We start from the raw sequence: 14,724 nt of genomic DNA on the forward strand, positions 1-14,724 counted from the left end.
AGATGGACTCTTGAACACAAAGCCATGTGCCCATGACTCTAAGTCTAACCTAACCCTTCCTGCTTTGCCCCAGTCCACCACACCCTCAAGATGCCACTCCCTGTTTCCCATAGGATAAATAGGTCAGTTCTTGGGTGAAGTCAAGAGGTGATTGACAATGGGTGCCTATGGCTGAACTAAGTATTAAAAGTATTAAAAGGTGCATCAATCTGTCAGCTCTTATGACTACTATACAAGCAAAAGATGTTCTGAGTTCCTGTGTGCTGGTTTAGCTGTTCAAAATCACTATCTTGAGGTTCACAGAAGAGTAAGAAGGGTTACGGGCATCTGCGTTATATGCTAAAGGTTAGAGAGGCGACAAAATGTCTCCCTTCCCATTTCATCACGGCACGGGCGACTTCTTTTCCCAGAGAGGTCTCAGAACAGCCAAGGAGTCTAGCTCTTTAGAAGCCTTGCTCATAGTACAAAGTTACATTCACGGTTCCTACTTTTGGCCTTTTTTTAAGTCAAAATACAGTTTTGACGCCTTTCAAAATGCTCCAGGAGAGCTGGGACGAAGCTCAGTTGGTAGTGTGCGCAGCCCCCAAGGCCCACCTTCCCTGCCTGCAACCTGTGAACCAGGTATGGGAGCAATTCAAACACAGAGATGCCGGCAGGAAGACCAGAAACTCAAGGACACACTCAGCTACACAGGCTCTTTGAGGCCACCCTGAGCTTCATGAGTCTCCATCTTTAAACTATCAAATAAGGAGAAACGCCCATCCAGTCAATCAGGCCCTGACCCTGACCACTATGGCTGGTTGGAATCCAAGTCTGTTCCCTGAAGGCCCTGCCTGGAAACACCGATGTATTAAATCTCTGCATAAGCTCAGTGGAGGACAAACCATGGCAGGCTGAATGGTCAGAATGTTCTTGGTGCCCAGAGAGAAGGAGCAGAATTGAAGAGGATGACCTCAAAACAGGCCGCCATGCTGCCAGTGCCAGCAGGGAAAGCAGAGGCCGGGCAGACAGCTCGGGGACAGAGCGGGTTCAGGCGGGGCCTACACTGTGTGCAGAGGCAGCAACTGGACATAAGAGGTCATACCTAATGGAGATGACAGGGGAGGCCGAACTAGCAAAGTTTCTACTGCCCCACAAAGAGCTGGGAAAACAAATAAGTCAAAAAGAGCAAAGGAATGCATGCTGATTAGTTGCCACCGAGTTGACATAAACTCCAGTCACCTGGGAATAGGAACTGCCTGCATCAGATTGGCTGTGGGACGCTGTCTTGATTAATGATTAATGTGAGCGGGCCCAACCCCCTGTGGGCGGCGGCTGCCCTGGGCAGGTGGTCCTGCGTTGTGTAAGAAAACAAGTTGAGCAAGCTTGGAGAAGGCTGGCCCTGCTCTGCGGGCTCCCTTCAGTTCCAGCCTCTGAATGAGCCACGGCGGTCAGTGGGTGTTTTATCAAAGAAAGCTACCTTGGTAAAAATATTAGTCAATTTCCTTTAACACAGCAGCATGGCCACTTCCGCTGCTGTAGAAAATAGCAAGGGTTAATGGAAAACCCTGCACAGGGCCAGGAGAGGAACTCAGTGGAAGAGTAGCATAAAGCACAGCATACAAGAGATGAGCCACTGTGCTCTACACCCAGCTGCTCCCTGCAAAAACACAAACAAAAGCAAGGTAAGACCAGGGAGCCGAGTAATCACCTGTAGTCTGGTCATTGTTGGGCCTAGGATTGTTTTTCTCCTTTTCCAATGACTGACATACCAAAACTTGAATGTCTATAAAAGTTCTAGAAGAAAAACTGATTCTTTAGCAGACTGTCTTGAGAAACAACACTTGATATAGTAAATCAAGTGGGTCTAGCCAATAATTAAAACTTAGAGGAGGAAGAAGAGCCACTAGTCCTAAGACTATTATTACCCAGCGAGGAGATGATATAGAATCACTTAGTCTTCGTGAAAGCCCAAGAAAGACAGCCCCACCAGCCACAGACAGAAAAACAGGTTCACACTGGTAGGAGGGGCCACACAGCCAAACTACAAACTAGGGAAGCACTTCCTTTAGGAACAACAGCTCTGCAGCCTCAGCTGACCACTGCAACATGAGTGTTTCCTAGATGATTTTATGGGGAAGGCTATTTACATCACACACACACACAACTGGCCACACCTAGTTCTAATCAGGAGCAGAAGAAACTGAGGCTCAAGAAAGTGGTCCTACCTACCAGTGACCATCTTAGCAAAACTGAGCAACAGTGATGTCAGGTAACAGCAACTCCGTCAACTTCTCACAGTGTTTGGGAGCAGCTTAGTGGCTGCCTAACTAGTTTGGGCTCAACACCCAACACACAATCACTCCATCAGCAGTGAGAGAGAGAGAGAGAGAGAGATCATTCTCTTTGCTCCCCAGCAGCAACCCAATAGGACAGGGAGCACTGAACACCCAAGATCACCCTAGCCCTTCGTCACTCTGGCGTGCCTGCTACTTAGCAAGGGAGCACCCTCGCTAGACTTTCCAGTTTCGGTGGCCTATGTTTTGCAGATGTCTGTGTTGTCGTCAGTAAATCATAAAACAAGAACAGTCAAATAACAGCACAGAATGTTCAGTGGTTAATCAGCATTCCAAGTTTCCGTGAGAAAAATTAAAACCGTGTGGGATGTGCCATCCTCACTCCAGGGACTTGAACGCTGGCACACCCAGCTTCCGGGTGCAGCTGATGGTGGTGATGACGCACCCTCACACTGTGGCTTCTCGATTTTTGGGGAACTTCAACCAAGTGATGAAGATCCCGAATCCTACATAAAGCCTCGGTGTACTTAGTCACGTCCTGCATGAGGCTCTGCCTCCCTCTCCTCTCTGCAGTAAGAGGACTCTCAGCTGAAGGATAACCTGCTGAGCAGGAATCTGCTCACCATCACTCACAATGACGCTGCACACTGGGGTTCAGAATTATAAATTATACATCTGAAATGCCTTTGTAGGACAGGGAAATGGTTCCTGGAAAAGAACTTACATTTTAAAAATAGGCTTAATAGTGGACTTAGGAATAAAAATTAAAAGACATGCAAGGAAGAGCTGCCAATTTCCATTTATTTTAAACAAAAAACAATTAAAAGACAAAGCCTGTTCTTATATCAACCACCTACACAAAACCAGCACCTCACGATTTGTGGTTCTTAATTGTTAATACTTTCATATTTTGATGAGCTGGCCATTTCTGGTTTTCAGGATGAATAGTGAGTTATTTTGTTAGGTATACAGAAACATTAATTTTTACTGTAGAAAATCTTAAAAAGGCCTTTTCTGAACCACAATGCCTGTGATAAACAACAGATGCAAAACAAATACAAGCAGAAAAATTACACAATCTTTGCAATATTTGAAAGTAGAACACAAAGAGTGAGAAAACCACCGCTCTGGCATTGCTAAACCACTTCTAGTTATACACAATGAAAATGTTGCCTCATATATGTATCCACATACAGATACATACAGCACCCAGTCAGCAGTTGGTAGTAGCAAATACTAAATCGAAACTCACAAAGAGAACAGTTGGAGAAAGCCACCTCAGAGCATGTGATTCACCTTTAAAGACTCACATCTCACTACAGTGAGTTCTGAGGACACACTAGCCTAAGCTACAGTTAATCTGACTCCCCCAGCACGTGTCCAAGAGGGCAACTCAGAGGCAGCAGACTCCTGCAGCACTCCTGAGACCCTGCCTGCTCCTGGCAGGGCCCGAGTGTGACACGCTTGCCTGGTAATCCAGGAGTGTGATGACCAGCCCTAAACCCTGGAAATGCTGGTGGAGCTCATGGTTGAAACTGGAGCTGCCCAGCATCAAACAACGTGAGGTGAGCATGAGAAGGGGGAGCTACTGAGGGCCAACAGCAAACACACAGAAAGCTCTTCCGTCACACATCTTTGAGACGCCCAGTCAATTTCTACCCCACAAAGGCAGCTGGGGAGCCATCAGAGGGGTAAGGGGAAAGGGTACATGGGACACAGCCGTTCACCAGGGAAGAGCTTCCCCGGAGGACAGTTAGCATGATTACAACACAGGCCCAAGGAGGTAGAATTAATTTAGTGCACAGTATTCAAAAATCTCTAAAAAAATCATTTTCAATTGGGGAATTTGGTTATCTTTGACACACAAAGACATGTTTTATGGGATTCTCAGAACTATAAAGTACCTAAAAATGGAATCTTATTCATACTGGCTTATGTAATCTATTTTTAACATCTTTATTGAGATATAATCACAAACCATAAAAATTGACTATTTAAAGTACACAGTTGGGGTTAGAAAGATAGTGCTTCAGAGATGGCTCAATGGTTAAGGGAACTAGCTGCTTTTGAGAAGGACCTGGGTTCATTTCACAGAATTCATACTGCAATTCACAACCATCCATAACCCCATTCCAAGGGATCCAACAGCAAGACACACATGGTGTATAGACATATATACGTACAGGCAAACACTCACACACAAAGACTATATTAATCTTAAAAGCATTAACAAAAATAAGCTGTACAGTGGTGGCACACACCTTTAATCCCAGCACTCGGGAGGCAGAGGCAGGAAGAGCTCTGTGAGTTTGAGCCCAGCCTGGTCTACAAAGTAAGTTTCAGGACAGCCAGGGCTATAGAGAGAAACCCTGTCTCAAAAAAAAAAAAAGTTAGTAATAATAAAAACAATAACAAAAATAAATAATTAAAAATCTTTAAAGAAATGAACCACTTCTCAGTCCCTCTGTTTGCTTCTTGGCCCATGTTCATGCATTTGTCAGCTGGTCAGCTAGGCTACTTGTCATTATAAACAGTGCTGCCATGAACACTGATGTCTAAGTTTGTATATAAATGTTTCTTTCCTCTTATCTACATATCAAGGAATTTAAGAGAAGAAATTAATGACATTTTAGAACATGCAGATGAGGAACTTAAATTCCATTCTATCGACAGAGAACAAAGAAGGAGGGAGAGTATGGGTTTGGTTGGTTGGTTGGCCAGTCTCATGAGTGCCAATATCGACAGAGAAGGAGGAGGCTGGCTGTGTTGATGTGTTTGTGTAACTCAATGAAGCCTCAAGCTCCCTATGTCAAACTTGCACTGTTCCAGGGGATGACCCTAAACTTCTGATTCTCCTGCCTCAACACAAAAGCTGCCCCAAACCTGGTTCTATGTGGTAATGGAGACCGTACCCAGGACAGGGTTCAGGATGGGTAAGCAGCCAAATAAACTAGCTGCATCATGAGCATGAGAATATTACTTAATGGTGTAAATCGCCAAAAGATGGAAAGCCGGGCATAAGGAAGCATTTCCCCAAGAAAGAACCTCACCTCCACAGAATCTTTCCAAACAAAGCTTTTACAGAAAAAAATAGAAACAGAGGGGACACTCAGGTACCTTCCTGCTTAATCACTAAACGTTACATGTATTTTCATTATAATTTGATTCTCAAAGGCCAGGCCTGGTTACACAGGCCTTCAATCTCAGCAATTAGAAGACAGCAGGTAGGAGGCAGAGGCAGGGGGATTTTTGTGTGTTCAAGGTCAAGGTGGTCTACATAGTGAGTTCAAAGGCAGTCAGAGCTACATAGAGAGACACTATCTAAAAGAAGAGGAAGAAGAGGAGAAAGATAAAGAAGGGAAGGAGGGAGGGAGGGAGGGAGGGAGGGAGGGAGGGAGGGAGGGAGGCAAGCAAGGAAGAAAGCAATTTTCTAGCCAAAGGCAGGAGGATCATCACAAGTTTGAGGTACCCTGAACTGTGGAGAACTCTGGCTCAGGAAGATTAAAAAAAAAAATCAAAACAACAACAACAACAAAAATGGCTTTCTATTTTCTGTGTTAAGGAGAAAAGGCAACAGAAAGGCTTAGCAGACTGACCACACAGACTGACCACATGTTTGCTGCTATTGGCCTAGATGCAGGCAGGAATGCAGAACTACGGAGGAGGGAGGGAGGATGCTATGGAGGAGGAAGATGCTCTGTGTGCCTAAACTGCCAGCTCCACCCAGTGGAAAATCACCTACGAGAAGAACCTACTGCCCTAGATTCCCCCATTTCTTCCCAACCCTGAGAGAGAGAGAGAGTCATCTGCCGAGTGTTTGCCATCACAAGCATGCATCCCACACCACAGGAAGGGAAGAACCTCCCAGGACAGATGGAGAGTCTGTCTGCAGGTTAATGGCCCATGTGCGACTTTAAACATTACCTCCAACAAGTAATTCATCCATGAGGAATTAGATTCACCATGAGCCAAGCAGCGCTTCTCCTCAGCCAGATTCATTCTGTGAATCTCAATTCCTAAACACTTGCATTCACTTCTGGCCAAGCCCCAAGGAGTCACACTGAAAGAAATGGAGGCACTAGACCAAGCCTAAGGATAGTAAGGGCCAGATTCCCACACTGCTTTGGCCACATGCCTTGAACCTGACCCAGTGTAAACCCCAGGACTAAGCTCTGCTTGGTCTCACAGACAGACTGAACTCTACTCTGCACTCTCAGCCTCGGTTCTGATTACACACTGTAAATCCACACGAGAAACACAAGCCACAAGGCCTTCAGGCTAGCACTGGTAATCAGCTTCTTCCGAAGGATCCTTCCCATGTGGCATTTGTGAAGTGTTAGTCTCAACTCCATTTACTCACCCTTGATGATGGCACGTGACAGACGGCTGAGCAAGTGAGACTCAGGTAAGGCACTAACTGGTGTCAGCCATCTTGCCTGGAAGAGACCCACAGCCCCATTCTGCATCCCTTGAGTCCTACAGACCGCAAAGGCTGCAGGAAGTCCTCAGGAGAAAAGCCAAGAAAAGAGCCTCAAACAGCTAGGTGGACACAGCACACTCCCAACAGGGCTGCACTGTGGGTGGATGGGAGCCTGCAGAGAGGAAGGGGGCATTGCAGGAGGAAGACATAGGAACGATAGGAGTAGAGCCTGGAAATACAGAGAAGTACAAGGACATGGGGCATGGAGTCTGGAGACGACACACAAGAAAGCCAGGTCACCACAGAGACACTAGACCTTACAGGAGAGAGGAGTACGCTGAGAGCTGCCTTTTAAAACCAGCCTTTTAACTATGTTTCTTTTTTCTATTGGAAAGACAGAAAAAGTTGCAAATAATAAAATGCCTGTCTAATTCTTGCCTGTATCTTCTTTCAATCACTGCCACAATGTAACGACCGTCAAGTTTCCAGAAAGTTTGCAACCGTGTTGGAAGATGTTGTCATGCATTTATTCTCTCTCTCTCTCTCTCTCTCTCTCTGTCTCTCTGTCTCTGTCTCTCTCACACACACATGCATGCACTGGTAAGCATGCAGGCACCCATCCATTCCAACCACCAGGTAATCCATAAAAACCCTGATTCATAAAATTTAGTAATTAGTAATATCAAAAAGAAAGTAGATTGTTTTAAGTTCCTCTCCATATGTTGTTTTATTTAGTTTTGATTCTCTGAGATGCTCACTGACTGGCCTAAAATTCACTCTGCAGAACAAGCTGGCCTACAACCTGTGAGCAATCCTCCTGCCCTCCCTCTCAGTGCTTGGATTACCGAATCCTGGGCAATGCCCACCTCTCCTCCCCTTTACACTGTATTTTAAACAAGTTGCTACTAAGTCACTCTTAAGAGGCCCAGCCAGCCCATGTGAAACCCTTAGAGCAGCCTTGGCGTTCCCTGCTCCCGGGCTCAGTGAATCAACCTGCCCTTCTGATAGCGCCATTGCACAAGCAGGTTTAAGTGAACCCATGCTTCAACCGAATTACACTCTAAGCAAAAGAAGAAAAGCCAAGCAGGCTCTGTGGGTTAGAGAAAAGCTGAAAGTTCTTGGATGAGATCTGTCAGTGATTCCCTCTCTACTGAGCAGCTTCTACCATCCAGATCCGGTTCAAAATAAATCACATTCGCCTCTGTTCAACACCCACTCCAATCCTGCAGGGGGATGAGGAAACAGAGGCTCTACAGGGTTCCCAACACTTTTGAGATAGGTCCCAAGTCCATGTGGAGAAGGGAGCTGAGCAGAGGGGATTCAGCCCACCCACTCTCATCAGCCCCTTCTGTCTACAGAAGCTTTGCTTTCCAACTGAGCCAAGCTCATCCAATCAGCTACTTGTCTTGTCCCTTCTGTTACCCAACACTCAGAGTCTCTCTGGCACTTCCGGTCCTCCACAGCTTGATGCAAACACAGGCCTCTAAAACCCCAATGTCTCCACTCCAGTCATACTTTTAGGATGGCAATACCCTCTCCAGGTTCACACCACTGCAGACCTGAAGATCCAGAATTCTCCCACTGCCAAGCAGGTGCTTCTGTCCCTTAGCTACTCAGTTAGAAAGCAGGGCCCTGAGCATGGTGAGGCATAAAGCCCTGATGGCATGATACCCACCAGCCTCTGCTGCAAATGGTGGCTCCTGCTGCGACACCCCAGAACATGACATTTAGTACGCAGCTTCCTTTCAATAAAACCCACACTTAAAGCTAAGGCTCTGAGCACACGCGTAGAGACACAAATGGTCCTCCAAGTGGACATGCCTAGCAGAAGCATCCATGTAGCCTGGTTCTCAGCATCTAGTACAGCATCCGCTAACAGAGATGACAGTGGGTAAATGAGGACAAACAGCCATTTTCACCCATCACCATGACTACAAAAATGTGTTCACACTAGTGAAAAACACATAGATCACACATGACAAAGGGTGAGCCATCAGACCCTGGCTTCTTAAGGGCATTTCTAGTGCTAAGACATAGCATTTTGCTGGCCAGAAATTGATTTGTTCAACCTACAGAGAAAATGGCTCAAATAACACAAACAGAATACCAGAAAATGAGCCCCACCATGCCACAAAGAGCTAAGTGCACAGAAGACCTGGCTGGGTCTCTTTCCGGCTCGTTTCCTTTGGCTTCATGGGTTTTCCTACACTGAACATGGTCTCCCAGCCCGTGTTTCCCATCAAGTAGGAGCTCATCCTGTCTCCTGTCACCTAGCAACCTAAGCAAGATTTCACTACTACCCAGCCACCCAGCTCTTCATACATGGTCTATCCTGTTTCGTTAAGCAGAAGAAATAAGAGACTAGAAGTTGCAGCACTAGCAATGTGGATACATTTGCTTCTAGTCACCTTCTAAAGGACTGAGAAGTGTGAAAGACTAGAGATCAACCTCAGCCACTACCACCATCCAAGAGGAACAGCAACAAACGGGTGAGGGTGCTTCTCTAGGCCTTTTAACATTTACGTTTAAGTTAAACTGTATACTTTGTGTGTAAGGATGTTTTGTCTGCATGTATGTATAACACATGCATGCAGAGCTTGCTGAGACCAGAAGGGCTTTAGATCTAAAGTTACAGGTGGTTGTGAGCCACCGTGTGGGTGCTGGGAGTCCAGGTCCTCTGGATGAGCAGCCAGTGCTCTGAGCTGCTGAGTCAGCCCTTGCTGGGTTTGTTTTGATTTTTCGGCTTGTGTGTGGAGGTTTTTTGTTCTTGTTTTTGTTTTTCCCTGAGACAGGTTCCCACTATGTAGCCTTGGGTGGCCCAAAGCTCACTCCGTAGATGAGGTTGGTCTTGAACTCACATAGATACACATGCCTCTGCCTCCAAGTTCGGGGATTAAAGCTATGTGTCACTAAGCCCAACCGTTTGAACACTTATGAGTCAAAAGTCTTGTGATCCAATGGTTAAACTCCAGATCTATCTTTTAGGGGAAGAGTTTATGTAGCCCTAGCTGGCCTTGAATTCCACCATTCAGTAAGACTCAAAAAAAAATGTGAAGAGAGACTGAGAAAGACACTCAAGAATGACTTCCGGCCTACACACACACACACACACACACACACACTCCTAAACTGAGATTTTTGGAAACCAGAGAATCATCCTTTACGCTCTTATCTGTAGCTCCAATGTCACAATCCCTCTGCCTTCCTTCACAACCCCTCTGCCTTCCTTCCTTTGCCGGCCAGCTCACAACTAATTACAGCTTCTACTTTCTGTGACCTCTTCCCCACCCCTCTTCCTTCTCTGTGGAACAGCCCTTGTCGATTGAGGAGCAGGCCACATTTACCAACAAGCGCTTCCATCCATCTGTCCAGCACCCCAGACACATCACCTCCCACAGCACAGCTGCCCTCGCCTGACTTAAGACTTAGAAAGTCCATCTTCTACAAAGAAGCCCACGGGCCCCTTGATTGCCCAGCACCCACACCACCGTAAACACTTTATTTGACCTGGAATGGTAGCCGCTTAGTTTGCACGGAAATATGAGTAATTCGGTCAAGCAGCTACCTGTGTGTTACCCAACGGGCAACTCGACCATTGGCCGCTGTTTGCAGCATGAAACACGGTTAGTTTTACAAACAAAATCAACAAAGCAGAGGGCAACAGTGCCGTGCTCTCTGCTCTGGAACTAGGCGTGCTTCTCGGCACCATACTTCACTGTCATTTTTATTTTCTTTCACAGCCCGCAATGCTCGTCTGCAGAGTACAAAGACAACCCGGTCATTTATTCCCCTACAACATTAAAGCAGCAACTAACTGCCAGTCACAAATGATGCTTAAGACAGCGAAGTGTGAAGTTGAAGAGGATTTCCCCCCTTGTCAGCTCTACAGCACAGAGTCCGACCAACCGGAAGAGCCCGTGCAGCTGCTGAACCCCGCATCTGCAGACCCCGGGTCAGATTCCTGACCCTAACCCCCAAAGCTCCCTGAGAGGCGCAGTCTTATGCTCTCTTCCCAACACAGACTAAAAACCAAACAGCGGTGTGACCATTTTGCCCTTAATTTCAGAGAAAAATGGAGGCCACATGAGCATTCGGCAAGTTCGGCAGACAAAGCCACCTTCCCCTCTGGCTTGATCCGAAGTCACAGGAGGCAGGCCAGTCCACTACCGAAGAGACAACGGGAAATACCAACGGGAACGCATTCCGCTCTCGCACAAAGGAAATATCCTCAGGTGCTGGAGCGAAACTTCGGCGTGGGCCGTCGTCAAACACCGAGGGGAGAAGGAGCGAACGGAACGCCCTTCCCCTCCTGACCCACGATGGAGGAATGCGGGCCAGGGAGTCGGGGCTGGCAGTCCGGCGGGGGACGGAGACGCCGCGCTCGCGGTCCTGTGCAGCCCGGCCCCGCGGCCGAGCACAGCCGGCTGCTGAGGGCGGCGATCCAGAGCCAGCAGACTCCGGGGCGAGTCCAGGCTGGGGGCTCTGGGCGCAGGAGCCCGGGGCCGGGCCGCCCGGGGAGCCCCCAGGGGCCCCGCAGGCCCGCGTGGACCGGGTCGCCCAGCTCTTCCCAGTCCCCCAAAGTTCCGCGGCCGGCCCTCCGGCGCGGGCCTGCTCCGGGAGAGGCCTGGCGCTGGAGTGCCGGGGCCCGCGGCGGAGGGCAGAGGCCCCGCCAGGCTGCGCCCAGCCCCGCGCGCGCCGGCTCCGGGGCGCCGTCCCGTCCTGGGCCGCGGGCACCCGCGGGGCGCCGGGCCCGGGCGGGCGGCCCTGGCAGCCGGCGGCGCGCGCCGAGAACTTGGCGGCCGGGGTCCGGGCCGGGGGCGCCGCAGGCCGCGCTCTCCTCTCCCCGCCTCCCGGCCCTCCTCCGTCTCCGGGCAGCGCCATATTGATCCCCGCGCCTCCTCCTCCCCCCGCCGCGCCCCGCCGCGCGCCCCGGCCGCTCACCTTGGCCACCGCCTTGCGGTAGCGGGTGACCGCCTGCTGGATGAGGCTGCAAACTTTCATGCGGCCGTCCCCGCACGGCACGACCACGCGGGTCCTCCCGAAGCACACGGTCACTTTCATGCCGCCGCCGCTGGCCGTGCGCGGCCGGGCCGCTGCTGGCGGGGCGCGCCGGCGGCTAGGAGCGCGGGCAGGCGGCGGCGCCGAGCCGCGCGCCCAGCCTGTCCCCCGGCCGCCTGGCTCCGGCCACCTGCTCGGCGTGCCCGCGGCGCGCTCGCTCGCTCGGCGGCGGCCCGGGGCCGTGTGGCGCTGCGCTCGGCCGGGCTCCGGGAGGGGACGGCGAGGCCGGGAGGAGGAGCAGCGGCGGGCCGGGCGCACAGCCCCGCGCGCAGGCGGCGGGAGGAGGCGCGGGGCGGGGCGGGGCGCGGGGGCCGGGCGGGCCGCGGGGTTCGCCGCCTCGGGCCGGCCGTGGCGCCCTGCGCCTGCCCGCTCGCGGGGCCGCCCCACCCGCGCCCCCGGGGGCCTCCGCCGCGTCCTCTCCCTTTCTTTGTGACTTTGGGTCCCCTCCCGGGAGAGGGCAGCGCGAGCCCGGAGCCGCCCTCGGGGCCCCGCCGCAGACCCGGGCGCCCCGGGGAAGGAGGAACCCGACGCCGAGGGAGCCCCGGGCCGGTCCCTGCGCCCGCAGCGAGGCCGCGTGTCCAGCCCTGGCGCCGGGTCCCGCGCAGGCCGGCGGCGCTGCTCGCTGCACAGAGGAACCGGCTGCTCCCGAGAGAGCCTGGAGACGCCCGGACGCCCTGGCACTTCCTCCTGAGGCCACTATTTACCTTCACGTTTCTTGGGGACCCACTTGTTTAAATAAGTACGACTTAAAACCGCAGTTCAAACACATCTGTTTCTTTAAAACTTCTTCGATCTAAGCAACCTTGAAAACAAATCCTCGGAAAAACCAAGTCCGAATGCTCGGAGGGAAGCTTACTCTCGGCGGGGCATTCCCTCGCCAGGCTGGCTCGGGCATGACACACCCCCGGCTCCACAGGGAGTGGGTGATCTGCAAACTCCAGGGCGCTGGATAACAAGGGGGAGCGATCCTGGAGAGGGGACGGGCGCTTTCTGCCCTACCTGGACGACGTGGCTGACGTGAACCGCCGGCTTCAAACAATGCAAACTTCAGCAGAGTCGCCTTGGCCTGCGTTCGGCCCGCACAAGACAGTTACCTCACTTTGGCGGCTGATCGGCAGGGTCTCTGGGCTTATTAAAGCGCCTTTGATCCCCAGAAGCTGAGCGCCCCAAGCTGGCGCTGAGGACGGCCGGACCATACACACACACACACACGCACGCACGCACCCTGAAGAAACAACAAAGGAGTCCTTGGCTTTTCAGAATCCTGCACTTTCTCCTTGACCTTGCCGCTCTAGGTCAGAGGAAGCGTCACATTTTCGCCCCTCTGACTGCTCTCGTCCACCCGGTGACCACCGGTCCTGGCCATCACGGTGCTATCACGTGCCCTCCGCTCAGACGTTCATCAAGAAGTCACCCAGCAAAGCCCCCAAGAGAGCACTGGGTTCACACAGATCTGGGAGAGGCTCCTCTTACCTCTGTATGGCTGCACCATTCAACTTGTCCACAGTGACCGCTGGTCACATGAGGCCAGTAAGGCCCGTGAGGCTTTCTTGTTTTGGACCTTACCAACACTGGGTCCACAGGCCAGAGCTATGGCGCAGCCGGCCAGGTCACCAGCCACTAAGACTACCTGAGTTCTAACTCCAGACCCCACATGGTGGGAAGAGAACTCTGCCCCCACAGTTGTCTCTCTCTCTCTCTCTCTCTCTCTCTCTCTCTCAGCATGTAATTAAATATGAACAAAAAAACCACTTGAGCCCACAATAATTATTGCTAATCACAGATAGTGTTTGTTTTTACCTAGAGGAGTATAAAGTTGAGAGTAAAAATAATAATAATAATAATATAATAATAAAATAAACAAACTGTGTCACTCAGGTCTGTGATGTCCACACTTTCCCCAAACTTGCCTCTAGCAGCTGAGGAAAGAAATTGATGAGCTGCATCTCTAAATTTCCAGGGTCAAACAAAATTCTATATTAAAAATCTTAATACATGCTGCGGTGTGAGAGCAGAGTGTAGTGGCCATGCTGTAAAGGATGGTTACAAAGCCCAGGCCAGGACAGCAAATGACTGCAGAGGGGCGAGCAGAGAAATCTCAAAGCTGGACAGGACGGGGGCTGTGAATTTACTTAGCAGAATATGCTCCCCTGTGTTTTATCCCTGGGTATGGAAATCCACACCTGGAATCCCAGCACATAGCAAGTTCAAGAACAGCCTGGACTGCATTGACCCTGCACTGTAAACTAAGAGTGTATCTGAATATTTAAATTGAGATGTGATTATCATTAATCTTATGCATCATGTTTGAAAATGCCCCAAGATTTGACTAGCAGCTAAACAGATGTCAAACAAATGTCCTCTCTCTTAAAAGCATGCTCCCTCCCTAGTACAGCCAAATGCCTTCAACTTCAGGTCTTGAAACATAGTGATGTCTTAAACTATAATTAGTGAAATTATTTACCGTATTCTAACCTTTCTATAATCCACCGTGAAGGTCTGTGGTGTCCTCGGAGCTTTGCATGTGGGCAGCCTCAACGCCTACAGGTGGATCTGAATTCTCAGGAACTGGGTCCAGCCTCAGAGTTTTGAGACGGCTTTCCATTCAGGGCCTGGACCAGCCATATTGAGCACTTGTATTGAGCATTTTCTCTTTTATTTTTTGGATATAGTGTCTCACGTCCCAGACTGGCCTTTAGCTCACTGTGTAGTTGAGGATGACCTTGAACTTCTGAGTCCCCTTCCTCTAACTCCGAAGTGCTAGATTAGAAGCATGTGCCAACACCCTTGGCTTATGAAACGCTGGTGGTAGAATGTAGGGCTTTTATACATTCTGACCAAGCATTCTACCAACTCAGCTAGATGATTAGTCCCTACTCTTATACATGCATACATACATACATACATATGCAATGAATCTCTACATTACAGTTTAATAAAAATTAATGTTTTGTGATTTTAGATGCCAGA

The 14,724-nt window shown here is 50.1% G+C and overlaps 1 protein-coding gene across 15 annotated transcripts in view; it reads right to left on the reverse strand.

The window, feature by feature from the left end:
* Positions 1-11,877, reverse strand: part of Pard3 (par-3 family cell polarity regulator) — a 506,727-nt gene extending 494,850 nt beyond the window's left edge. For 6 of the 15 annotated variants that reach the window (XM_060391770.1, XM_060391771.1, XM_060391768.1 and 3 more), the window contains exon 1: positions 11,638-11,875. In XM_060391770.1, coding sequence (XP_060247753.1) covers positions 11,638-11,757 — 120 coding nt within the window. In that variant the 5' untranslated portion in view covers positions 11,758-11,875. Of the gene's footprint in view, positions 1-11,637 lie in introns of all 15 variants that reach the window. The other 9 variants (XM_060391772.1, XM_060391766.1, XM_060391769.1 and 6 more) reach the window with 3 other exon arrangements.
* Between the last annotated feature and the right edge of the window lie 2,847 nt (positions 11,878-14,724).

The sequence above is a fragment of the Meriones unguiculatus genome, chromosome 10, assembly GCF_030254825.1.
Source record: "Meriones unguiculatus strain TT.TT164.6M chromosome 10, Bangor_MerUng_6.1, whole genome shotgun sequence".
Lineage (NCBI taxonomy): Eukaryota > Metazoa > Chordata > Mammalia > Rodentia > Muridae > Meriones > Meriones unguiculatus.